Genomic DNA, 24,683 nt, shown 5'->3' on the forward strand with positions numbered 1-24,683 from the left:
AGTCCCTTAAATCTATTTGTCACTTCTACTGTATAATCATAAGGGATTTGATTTAGGTCATACCTGAATGATCTAGTGGTTTTCCAAGTTTATTCAATTTAAGTCTGAATTTGGCAATAAGAATTTCATGATCTGAGCCACAGTCAGCTCCTGGTCTTGTTTTTGCTGACTGTATAGAGCTTCTCCATCTTTGGCTGCAGAGAATATAATCATTTTGATTTAGGTGTTGACCGTCTGGTGATGTCCATGTGTAGAGTCTTCTCTTTTGTTGTTGGAAGAGGGTGTTTGCTATGACCAGTGCGTTCTCTTGGCAAAACTCTTTTAGCCTTTGCCCTGCTTCATTCTGTACTCTAAGGCCAAATTTGCCTGTTACTCCAGGTGTTTCTTGACTTTCCTGCTTTTGTGTTACAGTCTCCTATGATGAAAAGCACATCTTTTTGGGGTGTTAGTTCTAAAAGGTCTTGTAGGTCTTCATAGAACCATTCAACTTCAGCTTCTTCAGGGTTACTGGTGGGGCATAGGCTTGGATTACTGTGATATTGAATGGTTTGCCTTGGAAATGAACAGAGATCATTATTAGTGTAATTATTAATGACATGCCTTTTCCCTAGTATTTGGGCTGCAAAATTCCATTTCCCAAGAATTGTAGCCATTGTTCCTTTATTTCTTTTGAATTTCTGGAAATCAATCTGAAACCTTACTTGGCATCATTTAACTTCCAAGATTCACTTCGATTGCATTTTATTCAAAAGCTTCATTCTTTGTCCTTTTCTAATCGCAAAAAGAAAATAGTTTCTATTAGTAGTTGGGTGATCTTTATGTACCTAATTAGATTGTATTAATAAGATGAAACGGACATGATTTGCTAAAGTACACTTATGTACTTTTAAAAATCTCATTTTCGTATAGTGATTTTGATTCTTACTTTGTCATGTCCTATGAATGATTTTGTAAGTCATTATTGATGCTACTAATAAAAGCATTCATGATGTCACCATTTTTAACATACTGAGGTTGAAGTCTTAATTTCAAAGATATTTGTATTTATTTTTTACTGTAAAAGATGAAGTACAACAGTGTGGAAATAAGGTTCAGGTGAAATGGGTATTAGTAACTTTAATTTGAATGGGATTATTTGCCTTTTAAAAGAACTACTTGAAACTTTAAATTCTTTCTTACACAAGACTATGAAGGAAAGCTGGTACAATGAATTATAGTCTACATCTAAAAATGAATGTGAACTAATTATTGGGTCATTTCAAATCAATAGATGCAAATGAATCTCCATAGGCTTTCATTGTGATTTCAAATTATAGCAACTCTAATAGATATTGTATATAGTGAGAGGAAAATTTAGAAAGTAAAGAGAAATGCTTATTCCAAAATTATGGCATGTACATATGGCATATGTCATTCTACTCTACAGACATACAATAATATGTGTAGTTACTATAGACTAGTAGAATGTATCTGTAAGTTTTTACGGAAAATACCCTTCAAAAATTCCTCTCCCTTTGACATTGCTGACAAGTCTACTACTGGAATTGATTACAAGAGGAGTATCTTTCCTCTTTTTAGAAAACATATATCACTCAGTAAGGTGGCATAGGCTGTAATCAATTCTTCACAGAGTACTTTCAAAACTTGACATGGCTGTTACAGCTAGGAGGGATCAGGACCATGGGAAAATTAGAGAAGAAAGAATTATGTGCTGGGTGATATTGGGGAAATTCAGGAGAAAGGGGTGAGCAACAGAAGTGGAAAGGGGTTGAGTACAAAAGACCAAGTTCTTTATCATTGCCCCCAACTCTTCTTCCAGCAAATAATGTTAAACTTGGAAATTAGATGATGGTGGGCTTGATCACCTCTTGGTACATTTGAAATGTATTGAGTGCTTTCTTGAAGAAAATGTTTTCCAAGAATTTGAGTATAGACTGTGCTTACAGTTGACAGATTTGTCCTTTTAAACATACAGATTCTATAAAAGGCAGTGATTTGTATGAGTGATTAAAAAGTCCCACATGGGTTCTTTATAGAAAAATATAATGTATTGTTAATTACCCAAACATGCAGAGTTCTGATTTAAAACAACAAAATTTCATGTCAATAAATTAAACTGTGGATGTAAATGAAGTGACATAGGTAATAATTAGCCACAATTTTTGCAATTGCCAGACCAATCTGATCTACTTAAACAAAACAAAATGTTCTTTAAGAGTTCTGGCTATACATAAATCTTTTATACAATGCAAGATGTGTTACAATGAAGTAGAAGTTATTTAAGGTACAGTCAACTTTATTCAACTTTAAACTATTTATTTCTGTCATACACAGATTCAATCAGCAGATTTTTATTGAATATCTACCACATATCAGGCACTATCTTAGGTTTTCTCCCTGATATTAAGGAGCTCACCTTTTAATTTGGCTAGCCATAAGCCAGAATAATTAGAAGAATAAAGATTATTTATAGTTTTATGTTAGACTATTTTCTCATGTTCTGGGCATTTTTTTTTTTAACTTAGCATAATTATCTGGCAAATTTTCTTTACTTTGTTTGCACCAAAGGAGAATCTTTGAGATGAAGATGCGTATCTCTTTATATTCATTTTGTACATAAAGTGAGTCCTTTTGAAAACTGTAGATTGAAAGGCTGTTCTCTGCCAGGCACTCTTCTAAGTATAATATAATTAGAAAAATGCATCAGAAGCAGATCCTGACCCCAAGGCATAGTTGATGGTAAGGGACAAAACAGTGACAGAGAATGAAAGAGAACCAGCTGTACAGTAGGCTTTGTGCCAATCTCTCTAATAGGTGAGACAGATGTCTCTCTGTGTGTTTGCGTGTGTGTGTGTGTGTAGTGTAGCAGTCATATTGCCCTAATATACGTGTGTGCAAAATTTTATGTTTTCTTTCTTTTTTAAATTTTATTTGTTTATTTATTTTTGGCTGCATGGGCTCAAGGGCACATGGACTTCAGTAGTTGGGGCTCGCAGGCTCTGAAGCATAGGCTCAGTAGCTGTGGCAAACGGGCTTAGTTGCCCAGCAATGTGTATGGTCCTCCCAGAACAGGGATGGAACCTGTATCTTGCATTGGCAGGAGGATTCTTAATCACTGGACCATGAGGGAAGTCTGAAAATTTTTATATTTTCAATTTTCTATTTCTCCCCCAAATTAAAAAGTATACTTGTCTTGATACCTTTGTGTATGGTCCTCCCAGAACAGGGATGGAACCTGTATCTTGCATTGGCAGGCAGATTCTTAATCACTGGACCACCATGAGGGAAGTCTGAAAATATTTTATATTTTCCAGTTTCTATTTCTCCCCCAAAATTAAAAATTATACTTGTCTTGATACCTTTCTTCTCTAGCTCAAAGTGTAGAAATAGCCTCTGGTAAGCATTCCCTAAAATCCAGGCCTTAATCATATTTTAGATGATTACATGCCTGGTATTTTCTAGTCTTTGTCTTATCTAGAGGCTTCCTAAAATTATGTAACTTGGAATGGCAATAGAAAAATAATGTATGAATGTGTTAGAATTCCCCTGTAGTATAATGGACAGCTTGTGTCTGAAAGGATACACAGATTTCTGAAATAAATATTACATGAATATAAGATATGAATGTTGAAACCTGAGGACTTAATAGAAAGAGAAATTCATTAAATAATTTAATTACTGATACTTTGATTTATGCTATACCCAAGCATCAACTGTTTGGGATGTTCTCCTCAAATTTGAGAGAGAGGTATTGCTTCATTTCTGTTTTAGTGATGTAAAAATGAAAACATAAAGATCACGTGGTTTTTCCACCTCATGAGTTTTTAGTTTAAGTGAAACGGGTCCACGCTTGCTGACCAGGCACATCACCACGGGTCACCACTGTGGGCTGTGCTGTGCTGTGCTTAGTCACTCAGTCATGTCCCACTCTTTGCAAGCCCATGAACTGTAGCCCTCCAGGTTCCACTGTTCATGGGGATTCTTCAGGCAAGAATACTGGAGTGGGTTGCCATGCCCTCCTCCAGGGGATCATGCCAACACAGGGATCGAACCCAGGTCTCCCACATTGCAGGTGGATTCTTTACCATCTGAGCCACCAGGGAAGCCTAGGAATACTGGAGTGGGTAGCCTATCCCTTCTCCAGGGGATCTTCCCAACCCAGGAATTGGACCGGGGCCTCCTGCATTGCAGGTGGATTCTTTACCAGCTGAGCTACCAGGGAAGCCCACTGTGGTCTATGGAACAATAAAAATTAGAAACAATTGGAGTTAAAATATCAATATAGGAATTTCTCAACCTTGATTTTTTTTGGACAGGCCTATTGTCTATATCTTTGGCTTTGCTTTGTAGTTACCAACTGACAAGTGGATACAAGCCTGCCCCAATGGACCTGAGCTTTATTAAACTCACCCCATCTCAGGAGGCTATGGTGGACAAGCTGGCAGAAAATGCTCATAACGTGTGGGCTCGGGATCGAATTCGACAAGGCTGGACCTATGGGATCCAACAGGTATGTGAGACCTTAGCTCTACAGCACATGCTCTGAGATTGACTCAAGTGGGGACTAGTATAATTTGTAACAGAAGAGATTAAATAATGACTACATTGAAACTCACATCATATAGATATATTTAATGTACATATGCACTGAAGCACTTGTTTATTGCTGGACTCAAGAAGTCAGACCTCCTCAAGTCTGGTTTTTATCACGAGGCAGCCAGTGAATGTTTCCAGACCAACGATTTATAATGTGGGGTTGTGACATTTCTCTGAGATTGTATTTTAAGACAAGTATGTAAAATACAAGAACATCAAGATAAATTAATAATGAGAGGTCCATAATTTCACATTTAACGCCCCTTGGGCCAGATGAATTTCATAATCCAGATTTTTCGAATGGTGGTAAAATGAGGTTGTTCCACAGTGCCCTCAGCAGAGCAGCGGACTATGTATAAATTATTCTTTGTTCAGCAGTGTAGACTGATGAAACCAAGAGTGATTAAAAAAAGATAATCAACAGCCTTACATCAATGCAGGTCATTTTTACCACCAACTGAGTTTTTATTAAGCTTAATTAAAAAAGATTCTTGTTCTAGATTTCAGAATCATGGACCTCTGGTTTTAAAAGTTTTTTAAAATTTTATTTGTGGCTGCTCTGGGTCTTTGTCGCTGTGCCTGGGCTTTCTGTAGTTATGGTACGTGGGTGCTGTGCTCCAGTGCAGTGTGCAAGCTTCTCACTGCAGTGACTTCTCTTGTTGTAGGCTACTGGCTCTAGAGGCACAAACTTCAGCAGTTGTGACATGCAGGCTTAGTTTTCTTGTGGCATGTGGGATCTTCCCAGACCAGGGATCAAACCCATGTTCCCTGTATTGGCATGCAGATTCTTAACCACCGGCCCACCAGGAAAGTCCATGGATCTCTATTAATGGTCGCACTCATGAGAATAACTAACAGCCATTGGGTCTGTATGGGGACAGCAAAACAGAGCAAATTTTAGCGTTGTCTCTTAGTGACTGTGTGACCTTGGAGTGGCTGCTTAAATTCTCTCTGTGCCACTGTTTCCTCCTCACTAAATTATTGAATTTCAATATATAACATATATGAGAAAGGCTTAGCACCTAACAAATAGTTCAGAAAACTGCTATTATTATTAAATGGCAGTCACTGTGTCCAGAGGTTTATGTGTGTTTTCTTACAATGATTCCATGAAGGATGAACAATTTTTATTAGCAATTCACATGTGTTAACACAGGGAACTTGAAAGCAGTTTGTCCAGTGCTACCCAGGTGGCAGAACCAGGCTGGGAAGCAAGCCTTTTGCCTCCAGAGCTCAAATTCTCCTCTTTCTTGTCACAGTGCTTCTTGGCAGCTCATGGTGGGCAGTACCTTTACTTAAAGCTTTTCAGGACTAAACTGGATTGTTACTTAACAACAGGATAAAGACTAAATGTCGATTTGATATTTCCAAAATTCTTCTTAGCCCACAAACTTTTGTCATTTCAAAGGCTAAGGAAAACTGTGTAGCCTTGATATACTTCATAAAATAAGCTATTCTTGCATTGAATTAAAGTTGTTGTAACTGAGGGGATTATCAGTACTCAGCTGGCTTCAGCATTGTGTGTGTGTGTGTGTGTGTGTGTGTGTGTGTGTGTGTGTGTGAGAACTTGAGCCATATGCCACAGGGGGATTGGGGGGTCCTTACTGTTTTTTTGCCAAAGGAGTGCTCCCTTGCCTTGCAGACCACATGAGTCTGTAGGACAAACCAGGACCCCTCTGCCCTCCATCTCTTCCATGTGAAGGTGGATCCTCCTCGTAAAAGCACAGGGTTCTGTCTGAGTTGGCCAAAGCTCTCTTTGGAACTGTGTCCACCCTTTCTCCCAGCTTCCACCACATTCCCCACTGACAGAACACAGTTTTGCTGGGTTATCTGAATGAGCATTGTCTTTAATTTTTCATCACCCTCTATTTAAAATAATCTGGTTCATCATGGGATTGTAAACTCCTTGAGAGCAGGCGTTTGCTTGAATTTCTTCTGTGTCTCCAGCATACTAGATTTCAAGCACTCATGTGCATGGAAATCCCTGGAGCAGCTTCTTTGTATAATCAGATCCCCAGAACACCATGTCCAGAAAGTGTAATTCATCAGAGGCCTGTTAATATTTCTCTAGGAAAAGCTAGGGGGCAGCAACCATTTTGAAAGGGAGGGGTGCTGGGTAATGTGGCTTGAAGCTGTTTATGGTGCTTATTTCTTTGGGGGTGGCTTTGGAGTGGATTCCCCAGTAAGCAACTCAGGTGATTTGAACACTGGTCCAAATGGTCAGGTAGTCAGTATACGGAACTACAGATTTGCTAGAGAAGGGGAAGAAGAAATTGGGAAACAGTTTTCCTTGTTCCTCCCCAACCAGAACAAATGCTATCCACCAAATAGCTTATATGTTTTGGAGAATGTTTGCGAATATATACAGCCTTCAAATTGTTCTTCATGCTAAGGTAAATTGAGATTGAATATGCCTCCTGGTGGATGGCAATGGCACCCCACTCCAGTACTCTTGCCTGGAAAATCCCATGGATAGTGAAGCCTGGTGGGCTGCAGTCCATGGGGTTGCTAAGAGTCAGACACGACTGAGCGACTTCACTTCACTTTTCACTTTTATGCATCAGAGAAGGAAATGGCAACCCACTCCAGTGTTCTTGCCTGGAGAATCCCAGGGACGGGGGAGCCTGGTGGGCTGCTGTCTCTGGGGTCCCACAGAGTGGGACACGACTGAAGCGACTTAGCAGCAGCAGCAGCATGCCTCCTGGAATATGGAAAGTTTGATAAAATCTGCAGCAGTGAATGAATGCAAAGAAGTAATTTCTTAAGTGTTAGAAAGACTCGCAGTCTTGGGGCATCTCCACGGCCCAGATTTTGTATTTACTCTTAAATTATCCTTTTGTTAAGATGATAAGATAGCCTGCCTTCTTGCTTGGTCACTGCCATTTTAATCATGCTTTAAACTTGGAGCCTCTTTTATAAAAGACAAATTGTGAGGTTTGTAGTTCTTTTAATACTCCCACTATTACCAGGTTTACCAGTTGATGGAGTCAGTTTATTATTTTTTTAAGCCATTTGAGGTCGTGAGGTGGCCATCCACACACTGACTTTTCTCTGAGGAAGGGACAGCTGCCTTGTGTGGTACATTGACTCAAAAGTCAGAGAGATGATGGTTACTAATTAGGCTCTTTTTGTAACAAAGACCTGTCAGTCAACTTGGCAAGGAAATGGTAGGTTCTCTTAAGTTAGTCCATTGCCTTGTGATCTTGACAGATGGATGATGGTTATTGAGATCATTAAAGTTGGCTTTTGTTATTGCTGTTATTTTTACATTTTCTTTTCATGGAGAGAGCCTGATTTACATTGATCAGTGACTCACTTGATAGATTCTTCATACTGGGAGTATTTCACTAACTCCTACAACCTGGAAAGACAAAGGGAAGGTACAATATCTACCTTCAGACACTTTATATTTTGATGTATTTGGTGGCTGTGTCATTTCCAAATGCTGTTGGTTGTCCTTTGATGATCACATACATTTTTTTTTTTCCTTCCTGTAGGATGTAAAGAACAGAAGAAACCCTCGGCTTGTTCCCTATGCCCTTCTAGATGACCGAACTAAGAAATCCAATAAGGATAGCCTCCGTGAGGCTGTACGCACACTGCTGGGATATGGCTACAACCTGGAGGCACCTGATCAAGATCATGGTATTTCCATTTCACTTTCTTCTCCTCTCGTTGCAAAATCACACTGTAAATTCTTTAAAGCCAGATGCATGAATAAAAGGGAGTATGAGATAAGAGTCTTTTATTTGAAGCATGTGACTCAGGCCAGGAGTTTAGGGAACTTTTGTCCTGTGACTCAGGACCTCAGTGATTCTGCAGAGGGGAAGAAATGACGTTACCTTCTCAAAGAGTCTGAGGACACAGTTCATTCTGTGATTCTTATATTGCCCCTTAATCCCACTCACCTCACCAGCTCTCTTTCAGAAGAGCTGGTTGTAGTTGTTGATGGGAGGACAGTAAGTCCTCTGCATATGAATCCCCAAGTTGCAAACTTTCAAAGTTGTGGATGTGGGTTCACATGTCCAGTCACGTCAGGCATGCGTGACGCGGCAGCTTGCCCTCCGTCTCCTATCACTGACGCTCCTTTAGCTCCAGCATTTCTACTTCCTCGCCCTCCTCCAGCAGTAACTCTTCTTGCCTGTTCACTTGATGCCAACCCCTGTATCCAGCTGTTGTACTGCACTACTGTACTTTCCAAACTTCTGTAACGTAAGGGTGACAGTCTTTTATTTTTTGTGTTTATTTTTATGTATTATTCACGTGAAAAGTATTCTAAACCTATTACAATACTATATAGCTGACTGTGTTACGTAAGTGCCTAGGCTAATTTTGTTGAACTTATGAACAAATTAAACTTGTCAACGTGTTCTCGGAATGGAACTCATTCATATGTGGGGAACTTACTGTAAATCTAGGATGATGAGCTAGTGTTTTCTAAATCTTCATTATTTAGACTCTCACATATAGGCCATAGTAATTAATTAGTGCAATATCTTGCTTTAAGGAAAAAACTCTAGAACAGACACTCAATAAATGTGTTGAATATATGGATTTTTAAAGGGTTTATGAAGAACACATTTCCTTTGAATAATACCTTTTAAGAATATGGCTTAAGATAGTCAACCCCTTAATCATTTGCTCCTGTGGTTTAATCATTTGCTCCTGTGGTTTGAGTTGTGTTAACATCCATATTTTAAAATTGCCAAAAATGACATGAGTTGTGTGTTTCATTGCAGTGCCTATATTTCTTGGTAGAAAACTCTTAAGATCTATGCCGAATATTCTCTAATGACTAATATTTTTAGTGTAGTATCTCTGCATAGAAATTCAACCTTAAATAGTAATGATTGCTAATATTTATATAATGTTACTATGTGTAACAAGTGAATATTTATATATAGTTATCATGTGTCATCGTTGTTCAGTCGCCCAGGCATGTCCGACTCTGAGTGCATGGACTGCAGCACATCAGGCCTCCCTGTCACTCACCATCTCCCATCGTTTGTCCAAGTTCGATGGTGATGCCATCCAGCCATCTCATCCTCTGATGCCTCTTCTCCTTCTGCCCCCAATCTTTCCCAGCATCAGGGACTTTCCCAGTGAGTTGGCTGTTTGCATCAGGTGACCAAAATACTGGAGCATCAGCTTCAGCATCAGTCCTTCCAATGAGTATTCAGGGTTGATTTCCCTTACAGTTGACTGGTTTGATCTCCTTGCTGTCCAGTGGATTCTCAGGAGTCTTTTCCAGCACCAAAGTTTGAAGGCATCGATTCTTTGGCGCTCTGCCTTTTTTATACTCCAGCTCTCAGAACTGCATGTGAACCCTGGGAAGTCCTTAGCCCTGATTCTGCAGGCTTTTGTTGGCAGAGTAATGTCTCTGCTTTTCAACACACTGTCTAGGTTTTTCATAGCCTTTCTGCTGAGAAGCAATCATGTTCTGATTTCATGGCTGCAGTCCCATCTGCAGTGGTTTTAGAGCCCAAAAAGAGGAAATCTGTCACTACTTTCACCTTTCCCCCTTTCCCCTCTATTTGCCATGAAGTAATGGATCTGGATACCATCTTCTTGGTTTTCTTAATATTTAGTTTTAAGCCATCTCTTTTACTCTCCTTCTTCACCCTCATCTAGAGGCTCTTTAGTTCCTCTTCTCTTTCTACCATTAAAGTGGTATCATCTGCATATCTGAGGTTGTTGATATTTCTCCTAGCAGTCTTGATTCCAGCTTGTTATTCATCCAGCTTGGTATTTCTCATGATGTACTCTGCATATAAGTTAAATAAGCAGGGTGATGATATACAGCCTTGGTGTACTTCTTTTGCAATTTGGAACCAATCTATTGTTCTATGTCCAGTTCTAACTGTTGCTTCTTGTCTCATATACAGGCTTCTTAGGAGACAGGTATGGTGGTCTGGTATTCCCATTCTTTTAAGAATGTTCCACAGTTTGTTGTGATCCACACAAAGGCTTTAGTGTAGTTAATGCAGCAGAAGTAGATTTTTTTTTGGAATTCCCTTGGTTATCTTATGGTTCAGCGGATGTTGGCCATTTGATCTCTGGTTCCTCTGCCTTTTCTCAATCCAGCTTGTACATCTGGAAGTTCTCAGTTCATGAGCTTCTGAAACCTAGCCTGAAGGATTTTGAGCATGACCTTGCTAGCATGTGAAATAAGTTCAATTGTGTGGTAGTTTGAACATTCTTTGTCATTGCCTTTCTGTGCGATTGGAATGAAAACTGACCTTTTCCAGTCCCATGGCCACTGATGAGTTTTCCAAATTTGCTGGTGTATTGAATGCATCACTTTAACAGCATTGTCCTTTAGGATTTGAAATAGTTCAGCTGGAATTCCATCCTCCACTAGCTTTATTTGTAGTAATGCTTCTCTTAAGGCCCACTTGACTTCAGACTCCAGGATGTCTGGCTCTAGGTGAGTGACCACATCATTGTGGTTATCTAGATCATTAAGACTTTTTTTTTTTTTTACAGTTCTTCTGTGTATTCTTGCCACCTCTTCTTAATTTCTTCTGCTTCTGTTAGGTCCTTGCTGTTTCTGCCCTTTATTGTGCCCATCTTTGCATGAAATGTTCCCTTGGTATCTCCAGTTTTCTTGAAGAGATCTCTAGTCTTTCCCATTGTATTGTTTTTTCTCTATTTCTTTGCATTGTTCATTTAAGAAGGCTTTCTTATCTCTCCTTGCTATTCTCTGGAACTCTACATTCAGTTGGATCTGTCTTTCCCTTTTTCCTCTGCCTTTTTCTTCTCTTCTTTTCTCAACTCTTTGTAAGGCTTCCTCAGACAACCACTTTGCCTTATTGCATTTCTTTTTCTTGGGGATGGTTTTGGTCACTGTCTCCTGTACAGTGTTACAAACTTCCATCCACAGTTCTTCAGGCACTCCATAACGCCTTGAATCTATTCATCACCTCCAACGTATAATCATAAGGGATTTGATTTAGGTCGTACCTGAATGGCCTACTGCTTTCCCCTACTTTCTTCAGTTTAAGCCTGAATTGTGCAATAAACAGCTGTTAATCTGAGCCAGTCAGCTCTAGTATAGAGCTGTTTTGGCTGACTGTAAACAGAACTTCTCCATGTTCAGTTGCAAAGAATGTAGTTAATCTGATCAGTAATGACTATCTGGTGATGTCCATGTATAGAGTTATCTCTTTTGTTGTTGGAAGAAGATATTTGCTATGATCAGCATGTTCTCTTGGCACAAAGATAAATTATTGTCATTTTTTGGCTACACTTTCAGACATTTATGTATATTCCCGATAGATTCAAGGGATTCTATTCAAGGGAATCGCAATCTATTCCCAATAATCAATTCAAGATTGCATTTATGTATTTATGTATATTCCCAATAGATTCAAGGGATTCTATTAAGGGGATCCCAATCTATTCCCAGTAATCAATTCAAGATTACAGAGTGCCTGAAGAACTATGGATGGAAGTTTGTTACACTGTACAGGAGGTGGTGACCAAAACCTTCCTCAAGAAAAAGAAATGCAATAAGCCAAAGTGGTTGTCTGAGGAAGACTTACAAATACCCACTCATGAATTATTATGAGCAAACCCTCATAATTGCAAGTGTCTTTGTCTTACATCTTTTTGGTGACTGTGGTATCCTATGGAGAACTTCAATCATTAGTAATAGTGTTAAGAGCTCCTACTTTCAAAAATCTACAAACCTTTTTTGTAACTACCTATTAAACTCACTCTTTAATGAACAGTTGGATATATCGAGCACACAAATATTCATTAAGAATGCCTGTGATAGTATACCATTTTCCAGTATTTTCCATGCTTTAAAAATATTTGATTCAACTACTCTATTAGGTATATACCTAATATGCATACGACAAATATCTAGCAATATCTCTGCCTTTTTCTTCTCTTCATTTCTCAACTATTTGTAAGGCTTCCTGGATGCTGGATGTTATTCTGATGACATACATATTTACGTACATATTATTTACAAGTGTAATATAATTTTGCTTAACACATCAGTGAAGCAATATATTAGTATGTCATGCTTCCCTACTTTCTTGTGACTTATATGAATTTCAAGAAGGAAGAAAAGCAGCATCAGTTCAGTTCAGTTCAGTGTCTTAGTTGTGTCTGACTCTGTGACCCCATGGACTGCAGCACGCCGGGCTTCCCTGTCCATCACCAACCCCCAGAACTTGCTCAATCTCTTGTCTATCAAATCAGATATTCCATTTTTGGGTTCATATTACTTTCATATTTCAAATCATCCTCATTTCCATTTGATTTTAATATGTAGTTATTGAACATCTACTGTGCTTAAATTTGACAATGAATGAAAAAGTTTTGCCCGCAGGTAGATTTCATCATAGGCAGGGAAGATAGACTAAATTGTTCACACTTTTGTGTGATGTAAGCATTAATCCCCAAGTATCCCAGCAGTGGTTTAACTGAGCTGTCAGAGGAATCTTAAAGAGATGTATTAGTTATCTCCTGCTGTGTAACAAATCCCTCCCTAAAATTTAATGGCTTAAACCAACAAACATTTGTTGATCTCAAAGTTTCTATCTTTTAGGGATTTGTGAATGGATTCTTTGGGCTTCCCAGATGACGCTAGTGGTGAAGAAGTCGCCTGGCAATGCAGGAGACATAAGAGACGTGGGTTTGATACCTGGGTTAGGAAGATCCTCTGGAGGTGGGCATGGCAACCCACTCCAGTATTCTTGCCTGGAGAATCCCATGGACAGGATCCTGGTGAGCTGTAGTCCATGGGGTCAAAAGAGTCAGATATGACTGAAGCCACTTAGCACATACACACAAGTGGATTAGTCAGGTGGTTCTGGATCATGGCCTTTCTTGAGGTTTGTGTCAAGTCCACCAGGGTTGCAGTCATCTGAAGACTTCAGTGGGGCTTGGGGACTTGCTGCTAAGACAGTTCAATTGCATAATTGTTTGTTAAAGGACTCAGATTTTCTCTGTATATTGGCAAGAGATCTAAGTTCCTTGTCATGAAGACCTCCTCACAGAAATACTTCAGTGCCTTCATGTAGCAGCTGGCTTCCCCCCAGAGTGAGTAATCTAAGAGACAGTGCAAGAAAGACGCCTCAATGCATACTGCAATGACTTCTACCATATTCTGTTTGTTGGAAGTGAGTCACTAAATGCATCTCACACTTAAGCCCACAGTTTTTGAAGAGAAGTGTGACAAAATATTTGGAGATGTGTTCTGAAACCATCTACTTAGAAGAATCAGTAGGAATCAGTCAGATTCATTTGTTCAGACAGAGGGAATAGTGTGTGAAGTCTTGGCAATCAAGGAAAGACTGCACCTGGGAATTTTCAGCAGGCTTTGCATGGCTGAATGTCAAGTGGAGTTTGAGAAGTAGAAGGAGATGAAGGAGAGAAGGCAGAGACTGAAACAGAAGGTTTTTCTGCTGAAACAATCACTCCATTTCTCTTTGGAGAATGGGCTGGATATGAACAAACTGAAAGGTGGGGACAATAGTTTGCTGTTGATGAGGAGTGTTTTGACACTTTTGAACTTGTTTTGGCCTGAACTTAACCAGTACTGGGCATAGAAAGAATAGGACAGACTCGTTTGACATTTAGAAATAGAATCAGTAGAAAGATGAAGGAGGTGTCTGGAATGGTTTTGGAACAGTCAGAGATGGGAAACTGAGGAGACTGAGTTTGGTTTTAAACATGTTGAATTTCAGTTTGAGTTGTGTTTGAGACATCTGTACACAGCAACCAAGACTCAGTTTACACACACACACACACACACACACACACACACGTGTGTATGTGTGTAGCTGAGACCTTTGCTAGAGAGAAAGAGAGGATTACATTTTTCCTTTTTTTATTTTTTTTAATTTTATTTTATTTTTAAACTTTACATAATTGTATTAGCTTTGCCAAATATCAAAATGAATCCGCCACAGTTAGACAATTTTAAGAAATGCTTTCTGGTTCTAAGAAAAAGAACCAGGGGAAAGGAGAGGTTGAAAATAAAGGAGAGGAACTTGATGAAGCATGATCTGAGGATGATTAGGGGTGGGGAAATGAAATTTACAACACAGGTAAAAGGCCTTATATAAGAAGAATACATACACCACTAAGCTTCATGGGGGAGCAGTAAGGATTTAAAAAATGCAGTAAACTCTGTTATGGAAAATCAAGAAGCTGGGGGAACTGTTACTGTTTAGTAAGAATTTTCTGTCGAAATATTAAGTGAGGTTATTTGCTAAGAGGGAAAGGTGAAAGGGTGATGCTGTATGTTAGAAGCCTTGGAGAGAACAACAAAGATTTACTGAATGTAGAATTCCAGTTGACTTTCCCTTCAGCACTGTGTATATTCATCCCATCGCCTTCTGGTCTCCATGTTTTCAAATGAGACATCAGCTGTTTCGCGTATGAAGGATCCATGTATGGGATGTGCTGCTGCTTTCTCGGTGCTTCCAAGATTCTCTCTGTCTTTCAGTAGTTTGACTATGATATGCATTGTGTGTTTCTTTGAGTTTATCTTACTTGGATTTTGTTGAGCTTCTTGTATCTGTAAATTAATTTTATTCACCAAATTTGAAAAATGTTTTGTCAGTATTTAAGTATTCTTTCTGCCTCTTTCTCTCCTCTCCTGAGATTTTCATTATGTGTACATTGTTAGGCTTGCTGCATCTGGCAGGTCTATAAGACTCTGCTTATTTTTTTTTTTTTTTCTTCTATTTTTTTCCTGCTTTACATACTTAATAATCTCAGTGGATCTTTATTCAGATTCATTGATTCTTTCTTCTTCCAGCTCAAACCTGTTGTTTAGCCCCTCTAGAGAATTTTTAATTTCAGTCATTATAATTTTTAACTCCAGAATTTCTATTTTTAAAGTAATTTCAGTCTCAATTTATAATCTCTATTTGATAAGACATTTTTCTCATACTTCCCTTTAGTTTTTTAGACAAGATTTCTTATAATTCTTTGAATATATTTGAAATAGCTAGTTTAACATTTTTGTCTAAAAGTCCAGTGTCTGGGGGATTCCTCAGTGACAGTTTCTATTGACTTTTCCCCTCCATATATATAAAACATACTTTCTTATTTGCATGTCTTACTATTTTTGTTGAAAATTGAAAATTTTGAACAATAAAATGAGGCCGCTCTGGATTCTCCCTTCCTCCAGGATTTGTTATTATGATTGTTGTAATTATTGTTAGAGTTGTTGTTACTTGTTTAATGAATGTTCTTAACTTGTTCTCTAGAGTTTATTCTGTGTATCATGTGTGGCCACTGAAATCTATGGAACATACATAAGAAAGATTCATTTTCCAATTAGAGGAATGATGTCTGAGTTCACTGTTACAGAGATCAAAATACTAAATAGGGATTGGTGGTAGAAAGAGCATTCTTGCTGGAGGGGAAGTATACCTGATGTAATTGAATACAGAAAGAGATGAGGGAAAATTGATTGTCAAGTTAGGCTAAGATACAGAGTGTAAGTAGGGAGAGAACAGCAATAGTTGGAAATAGAAGGATTAGGCTAAAATACGGAATATTTTGAAAATCCCAGCTAAGAAATATGGTAAATTTGTATGAGAAATTCTAGCCTCAGAAAGTTTTAAAGCAGAAGTTTGATTTGTGGTTAGAGTGTTCAGTAGCACTACAGCTATGACGACACTGGAAAGGAACAGATTGGAGGGGGAGAGTGCTTGGATAGAGAGACCAGTTGTGAGGCTTTTGGAAAATTGTGATCTTCAGAACAAGGATGGTGAAAAATGGAAATGAAAAGATAGATGTGAGATGGTTTATGGAATGAAGCAAAATGTCTGGTGATCACTAAGATAAGATTTAAAACTTTCATTTGTAATTGGCTATACTGTTTTGCTGACATTAGAAAAATTAACAGCATAAGTTTTTTTTTAACTTTAAACTTTTTATTTTGTATTGGGTTATAGCCAGTTAACAATGTTGTGGTAGTTTCTGATGAACAGCAAAGGGACTCAACCATACATTTTCATGTATCCATTCTTCAAACTCCCCTCCCATCCAGGCTGCCACATAACATTGAGTAGAGTTTCATGTGCTATACAGTAGGTCCTTGTTGGTTATCCATTTTGAACATAGAGTGTGTACCTTACCTTAGGGCATGATATTTTTGTTAAAATTGAATCTGTTGTTGTTCAGTCGCCCAGCCATGTTCAAATCTTTGCACCCCAGGGACTGCAGCACACCAGGCCTCCCTGTCCCTCACCATCTCCCAAAGTGTGCCCAAGTTTATTACTGCATTGGTGATGCCATCCACCCATCTCATTCTCTGACACCCTCTTCTCCTTCTGCCCTCAGTCTTTCTCAGTACCAGGGACTTGTTCAATGAGTTGGCTGTTCACATCAGATGACCAGAATCCTGGACCTTATGTAATTCATCAGGGTTATAATTTATTTTGTTAGTCAGCAGAATGCTGATTTATGTATTCCAGGATGAATATGAACTCAGTGTTGAAATTGTGCTATCTTTGGAGAATTGTCCTAAATAATATTTTAAGATATTTGGAAAAGTCATTTATGCTTATTCATTACAAGGCTTTATCAAGATTTGAATTGCTTACTTAGAGACTATACCAGGAAGTTAAAAGAATGACTGATTAATATCAATGATTTTTAAAAATTAGTAGATATACCTAAAGGATTCTAGACAAGTGTAAAATTTTCAAGAGACTAGCCTGCCTTCCAGTTTATTATAAATAATGTATACTTTTAATCTATAGTTAGATCTTGACTGCCCTCTAGTGGTGTGTCTCTTAGTGTATGGTTTAGATGCTGCTGCTGCTAAATTGCTTCAGTCGTGTCCGACTCTGTGCGACCCCAGAGACAGCAGCCCACCAGGCTCCCCCGTCCCTGGGATTCTCCAGGCAAGAACACTGGAGTGGGTTGCCATTTCCTTTTCCAGTGCATGAAAGTGAAATGTGAAAGTGAAGTCGCTCAGTCGTGTCCGACTCTTAGCAACCCCATGGACTGAAGCCTACCAGGCTCCTCCGTCCATGGGATTTTCCAGGCAAGAGGACTGGAGTGGGGTGCCATTGTAAGTAGCTATTGCAGGTCCTATTTGAATGGTCATTGGTGTTTGCCTTCTCGGTGATAGGATCTCTGGGGTACAAGGAACACAGTATATTATCAGACCTTGCCCTTAATCTTAAAGTGGTTTTTAAAGGCCTAAATTCTGAATTTTTTCTTTGAGTAGCCTTGATAGAGTACGATGGGAATTTATCTGCTGTTCATTTTTAAAAATGTCAATTACTATTGCACTTATTATAACTGTGTAAAAATCATTTATATAACATATTACATGAGCTAGAAATATATGAATATAGAGTGTTTAAATTCAAGCAAAGAATAACAGTTGCATGTTTGGAGAAAAGTTCTGTATTTTGACAGTGATGCTGCTGATTAGCTATTTGCCAGCGTTCCTGTGTCCAGGGCTCAAGAGAGTCTTTGTTCTTAGATTCAATTCAGCAGGTACTTATAGGGCCTACTTTTGTGTTCAGCTGCTTAATGTTTTAGGATATGCAACAGAAGTTTGTTGCAGATTGCCTGTGTGTGTGTGTGTGTGTGTATATATATATATATATATTTTAATGTCTGTGGATTCAGATTTCCACTTAGTGATTTTATCAAGAAACATAATACTGATCTGTTTCTTCTTTAAACCATGATTGCAAGCTACTCTATATTAATGTAAGAAAATTAGAATATAAACTGAGTCACGTGGACATTTGGAGGAAAATCCGTGAAGCGTGCAAGTCCTTTGCATGATGATATCTATGAACACCATGTTCACTTCAAGTTCAGTTGAATGCCATCAATGAATGTAAGAATAGTGCAGCAGTTATGACCCAGAAATTCCACTCCTGGTGTATGTAGCTGAAAAAATAAAAACACTAATTCAAAAAGATACAAGCGTCCCAGTGTTCATAACAGCATTATTTACAGTAGCCCAGATATGGAAGCAACTTAGGGGGTTCTCTTGTGGCTCAGCTGGTAAAGAATCTGCCTGCAGTGTGGAAGCAACTTAAGTGTCCCTGTTGACTCAGACGGTAAAGAATCTGCCTTCAGTGCAGGAGACCCAGGTTCAATCCCTGGGTTGGGAGGATCCCCTGGAGGAGGGATTGGCTACTCACTCCAGTACTCTTGGTAGAGAATTCCATGGACAGAAGGGCCTGGTGGGCTACAGTCCGTGACACTAAGTGTCCATCAACACATGGATGGATAGAGAAAATTGGTATAGACATGTGATGGTATATTACTCATAAAAAGAAGAAAATTTTGCCATTTACAGCAACATGGATGCACTTGAAGGGCATTATACTAAGTGAAATAAGTCAGAAAGATATATATTGTGTGATATCACATATGTGTGGATCACAATGAATTGTGGAAAATTCTTAAAGAGATGAGAGTAACAGACTACCTTACCTATTTCCTGAGAAACCTGTCTGTGGGTCAGGAAGCAACAGTTAGAACTGGACATGGAACAACAGACTGGTTCCAAATTGGGGAAGGAGTACATCAAGGGTGTACATTGTCACCCTGCTTATTTAACTTCTATGCAGAGTATATCATGCAAAATGCCAGGCTGGATGAATCACAAGCTGGAATCAAGATTTCAAGGAGAAATATCAATAACTTCAGATATGCAGATGACACCACCTTTATGGCAGAAAGTGAAGAAGAACTAAAGAGCTTCTCGATGAGGGTGGAATAGGAGAGTGAAAAAACTGGCTTAAAACTCAGCATTCAAAAGACTAAGATAATGGCATCTGGTCCCATCACTTTATGGCAAATAGAAAAGTGGAAGCAGTGACAGATTTTATTTTGTTGGGCTGCAGAATCTCTGTGGACAGTGACTACAGCCATGAAATTAAAAGACACTTGCTTCTGGGATGTCTTTGACAAACCTGGACGACATATGAAAAAGCAGAGATGTCACTTTGACAACAGAAGTTCAGAAAGTCAAAGCTATGGTTTTTCCAGTAGTCATGTATGAATGTGAGAGTTGGACCATACAGAAAGGTGAGTGCCAAAGAATGCCATTGATGCCAAACATCGATGATGTTTTCGAACTGTGTTGCTGGAGAAGACTCTTGAGAGTCCCTTGAACTGCAAGGAGATCCAACCAGTCCATCCTAAAGGAAATCAGCCCTAAATGTTCATTGGAAGGACTGTTGCTAAAGCTGAAGTTCCAATACTGTTCGCCACCTGATGCGAACAGTCAGGTCATTGGAAAAGACTCTGATGTTGGGAGGGATTGAAGGCAAAAGGACAATGGGGCAGCAGAGGATGAAATGCTTAGATGGCATCACAAATTCAATAGACATGATTCTGAGCAAACTCCAGAGATACAGAGGACAGAGGAGCCCGGTGTACTATACACAGTCCATGGGGTCACAGAGAGTCGAATATAATTTAGCAACTGAACAACAACAGATGTCTGGAATCTGAACAAAGTAGTGAATATATTTAAAAAAAAAGAAATATACTCACAGAAGTAGAGAGCAAAGTAGTAGTTACTAGTGGAGAGAGAGAAGGCGGGAGGAGCAAGGTATAGGGGTAGGTGATTAAGAGGTACGAACTACATGTATCAAATAAGGTACAAGGATATATTGTACAGCACAGGGAATAGAGCCCATTTTTTATAATTATAAGTGGAGTATAACCTTTAAAATTGTGAATCACTGTTGGACATATATACAGTGTTGTACATCGACTATACTTCAATAAGAAAAAGAATACTACAGCAGCTTGAGGTCAAGGAGAAAAATGCCAGGATGAACAAATTCTTCATCATTGCCTCTTACTGACCCAGATTTTCTTTATATTCCCCCTATTTTTACTACCTTTATTAGTAGAGAAGATTAATGATGAATCTTAATATCAAGAGAAATTTGTAGTAGGATTTTAAGGAAATTATGTAGTTGTTATATTTCTGTATCAGATTTCCCAATGTATTTGGACTTAAACTAATATTAAAATTTATTTGGCTCTTTGAGCACACTTTGCATTTTGTGGAGTCCGATATCCTGGAAACTTAAAATAGGAAAAAGGACCCATGAATTTTTCAGTAATCTAGATTTCTAAAAAATGGAATATTCCATACTTAGGAAATTGGGAATTTAATCTGTTAGTCCACATGAGAATGTAATAAGTATGATTGTATTTACAAATGTCAGCATCACTAAAAATAAGGATAAATATGTGAGGGCATTTTATTTTCCTGATAGGTAATCTCCCAAGGTTCGTGTAGTTCCTTGATTGTATTCTGTTCCTCCATGATGCATTTCAGGAAGATTACAAGCATGGCTTAAAGAAACAATGGATCTGTGTTCTGTTTTGGGGAGACACTGACAGGAAATGTGTCGTTTCCTTTTTTTTTTTTTTTTTTTAGTACTATGACATTTAGAATTATCTTCTTAATAGTAAATTTTATTGTCCTTGAAAAGTAGTTTACTATTCAATCTTTCAAAAATAATTCTGTTTCTAAATAATAGATATGAGAAATTTTTACCCTTCACTGAGAAGGTAAAGGCGAAGGTTTTTCTCATTCAAGTCCTTTTCCACTCCTAACTTGAATGTATCAAAAGCAAGCCTTTTCTTTTCAGAGAAGGTTGTACATGCTGTCTGCTGTCTGCTGCTGCTGCTGCTAAGTCACTTCAGTCGTGTCCGACTCTGTGTGACCCCATAGACGTCAGCCCACGAGGCTCCCCCGTCCCTGGGATTCTCCAGGCAAGAACACTGGAGTGGGTTGCCATTTCCTTCTCCAATGCAGGAAAGTGAAAAGTGAGAGTGAAGTCATTCAGTCATGTCCGACTCTTAGCGACCCCATGGATTGCAGCCCACCAGGCTCCTTCGTCCATGGGATTTTCCAGGCAAGAGTACTGGGGTGGGTTGCCATTGCCTTCTCCAGTCTGCTGTATAGAGTAGTATAAATGCCTCATTTTTAAACTCAAAGCTATGGTTTTTCCAGTAGTCATGTATGGATGTGAGAGTTGGACTATAAAGAAAGCTGAGTGCTGAAGAATTGATGCTTTTGAGCTATGGTTTTGGAGAAGACTCTTGAGAGTCCCTTGGACTTCAAGGAGATCCAACCAGTCCATTCTAAAGGAGATCAGTCCTGAATATTCATTGGAAGGACTGATGTTGAAGCTGAAACTCCAATCCTTTGGCCACCTGATGCAAAGGGATGACTCATTTGAAAACACCTGATGCTGGGAAAGATTGAGGGCAGGAGGAGAAGGGGACGACAGAGGATGAGATGGTCAGATGGCATCACCGACTCAATGGACATGAGTTTGGGTAAACTCCAGGATTTGGTGATGGACAGGGAGGCCTGGCGTGCTGCAGTTCATGGGGTCTCAAAGAGCTGGACATGACTGAGCGACTGACCTGAATGCATCTATTTTTTCAGGAAGATGTTTGAGTGTCTTGCATGATACGAGTGTGTGACTTTTGAGGCTTCACTGTTGGACACAGGAGATTTGCCTGGAGCAGACTAGGCTGTTAGGTGTGAGCATGTGTGTGGGAGGTGAGGGGAAAAAACAAAATATTGTTTATTCAGAAATTTAACACAGTTTTTGAAAGGTTTATCATATATAGTTCCTCTATATGCCCTATAATCATCATATAATCATCAAAAAACAATAACTGATCCTTTCATTAAACCAGCCCCTATTATGGGCTAGAACCTCTTTAGTCCATTTTTCTTTTCTTCAATCTAATCTTAAATTGTTAAAGATGATCTAACTGTGTGTTAATTGGCAACCTGTAGAGCTTACTGAGCGACTTCACTTTCACTTTTCACTTTCATGCATTGGAGAAGGAAATGGCAACCCACTCCAGTGTTCTTGCCTGGAGAATCCCAGGGATGGCGGAGCCTGGTAGGCTGCCTTCTATGGGGTCACACAGAGTCGGACACGACTGAAGCGACTTAGCAGCAGCAGCAGCAGCAGAGCTTATCTTGACTTTTTATTTATTTAGCCATATTAATAGTTCAGTTCTTATTAAACTTTTATTAGTTATAAGGTCTTTCCTAACTTGAGAACAGATGAGAACTAATATGTAAATAGTATCTACTAATTCCGTGTCAGCTGCTGGAGGCAGAGTGGAAAGAACACAGTCTGTAGCATTTGGCAGCTCCCAGATTCTGCCGTTTGTTAGTCGTGAGATGTAGGTCAAGTCACTTAAATTTCCTCCTCTGTATTTAACCTTGATCTTCACCGAGCTGACCATACCCTTTGATATCTGTTCGGGGGACCGATGTCCTCATGCACTGTGAATTCCTAGGAGGCGACGATCTTAAAGTTATCCTGGCTCCAGGTTCCCTGGTCTGAAGTTTTCCCTGGGACATCCATCTCATGTACATCTCATTTCCTACAGATGTTTTTGCCCTTCACACGGCACTAATCCTGATGTTGGACTTGACTCTTTTGTTGTTTCCGCAAATCTCTTAAACACAGCATTGGTATGTGTAGCACATAACAGTGAAGATGTAGATTAGAGGAAGACTTAATGCGCTTAGCCATTCTGTCTGTGAAATTTATCAGTGGTTACTGTTCTCTGTGAATGTTGGTCTCTTTCTTGTTGTTTTCTCTCTTTCCTCCTCACTTCCTGGCTGATTCTTCCCTCTTTTCTCCAACCCAGAAATGTCTATTTCTTTCTTTCTTTTTTTTTTTAATTGGAGTATAATTGCTTTTCAATGTTGTGTTAGTTATGTTGAACAATGAAGCCAGTAAGCTATATGTTTACATATGACACCCCCATCCCACCCCTCTAGATCATCGCAGAGCATCACGCTGACCTCCCTGTGCTATACAGCAGCTTCCCACTAGCTGCCAGTTTTACACATCGTAGTGTATATATATGTCAGTGCTACTCTCCTCATTCCTTCCACCCTCCTCTTCTCCCACCATGTTGACCTCTTTAATTGTCTTCTTCCCATTCATGCCCTTAAGTGCATCTCATTTTCCAGCACCATTTTGGTTTCCCTTACCAAACCACCAAGTATCTGATAAACTTTTTTCCAAAGGAAAAAAAAAAACTTAACATCATCTGCTCTTACAGAGTTAGTGAAGTTTAACCACCAGTGACTCCAAAGGCAGGCCTTCTGTATACTCTGCACTTGATCCAGCTGGTTCCATCCGATGTGAAAACACTTTGTTACATGTGAATCAAGATGAGAAGGTGTCATTAGCGTTGTTCCTGTAGGTTATGTGGTATCTGCCCTCCTCTTTCAGTTTCCCATCCAGTGATCACCAGAACCCCTTTCCATTCACAGCTGCCAGAGCTGAAGTGTGCAGCGGCACGGGAGAGAGGTTCCGCATCTTCCGTGCTGAGAAAACATATGCTGTGAAGGCTGGAAGGTGGTATTTTGAATTCGAGGCGGTCACTGCTGGAGACATGCGAGTTGGCTGGTGCAGGCCAGGGTGTCAACCTGATCAGGAGCTTGGCTCAGATGAACGTGCCTTTGCTTTTGATGGCTTCAAGGTGAGTACGCTTTGCTGGGCGCGAGACACTGGAGTGTGTAGGTTCCTGCCTTTGTAGGCTACTGTGCACTAAGCATCCGCATGCTGTGAGCTCCACACTGCCTCACTGCACTTCCACTGGTTTTCCTTCTCATGGTCCAGCTTCCCAGGTGGCTCTGTGGTAAAGAATCTGCCTGCCAATGCAGGAGATGTGGGTTCAATCCCTGGGTCGGGAAGATGCCCTGGAGGAGAAGATGGGGACCCTCTCCTGTATCATTGGCTGGGAAATCCCATGGACAGAGGAGCCTGGCAGACTACAGTACTTGGGGTCACAAAGTGTCAAACACCAACCGAGCACACACACGTAATATTAATATTATGCTTTCCTGAACCCAAACTCAGAAAATAGTTTCTAGGAGAACTTCTGTCTTTGTAGTCTCAAAACATTTTGAGACATTTTGAGACCCCTCACCCTGAAAATTCAAGACTATTCAAAATTTAAGAAGTAAAATATTCTCTGTCATCTAAAAAAGATGAATCATCCTCATCTATCAAAAGCATTAAAAGTCTATATGCTAATGCAAAATATATCCATTTGAC

General features: G+C 39.4%; 1 protein-coding gene across 3 annotated transcripts in view; it reads left to right on the forward strand.

The window, feature by feature from the left end:
- The window catches only part of RYR2 (ryanodine receptor 2), an 832,848-nt gene that overhangs the window by 510,975 nt on the left and 297,190 nt on the right, over window positions 1–24,683 (forward strand). For all 3 annotated transcript variants that reach the window (XM_070781954.1, XM_070781952.1, XM_070781953.1), the window contains 3 exons: window positions 4,351–4,510; window positions 8,094–8,241; window positions 23,897–24,105. In XM_070781954.1, coding sequence (XP_070638055.1) covers window positions 4,351–4,510; window positions 8,094–8,241; window positions 23,897–24,105 — 517 coding nt within the window. The remainder of the gene's footprint in view (window positions 1–4,350; window positions 4,511–8,093; window positions 8,242–23,896; window positions 24,106–24,683) is intronic.

The sequence above is a fragment of the Bos indicus genome, chromosome 28 (genome assembly GCF_029378745.1).
Source record: "Bos indicus isolate NIAB-ARS_2022 breed Sahiwal x Tharparkar chromosome 28, NIAB-ARS_B.indTharparkar_mat_pri_1.0, whole genome shotgun sequence".
NCBI lineage: Eukaryota > Metazoa > Chordata > Mammalia > Artiodactyla > Bovidae > Bos > Bos indicus.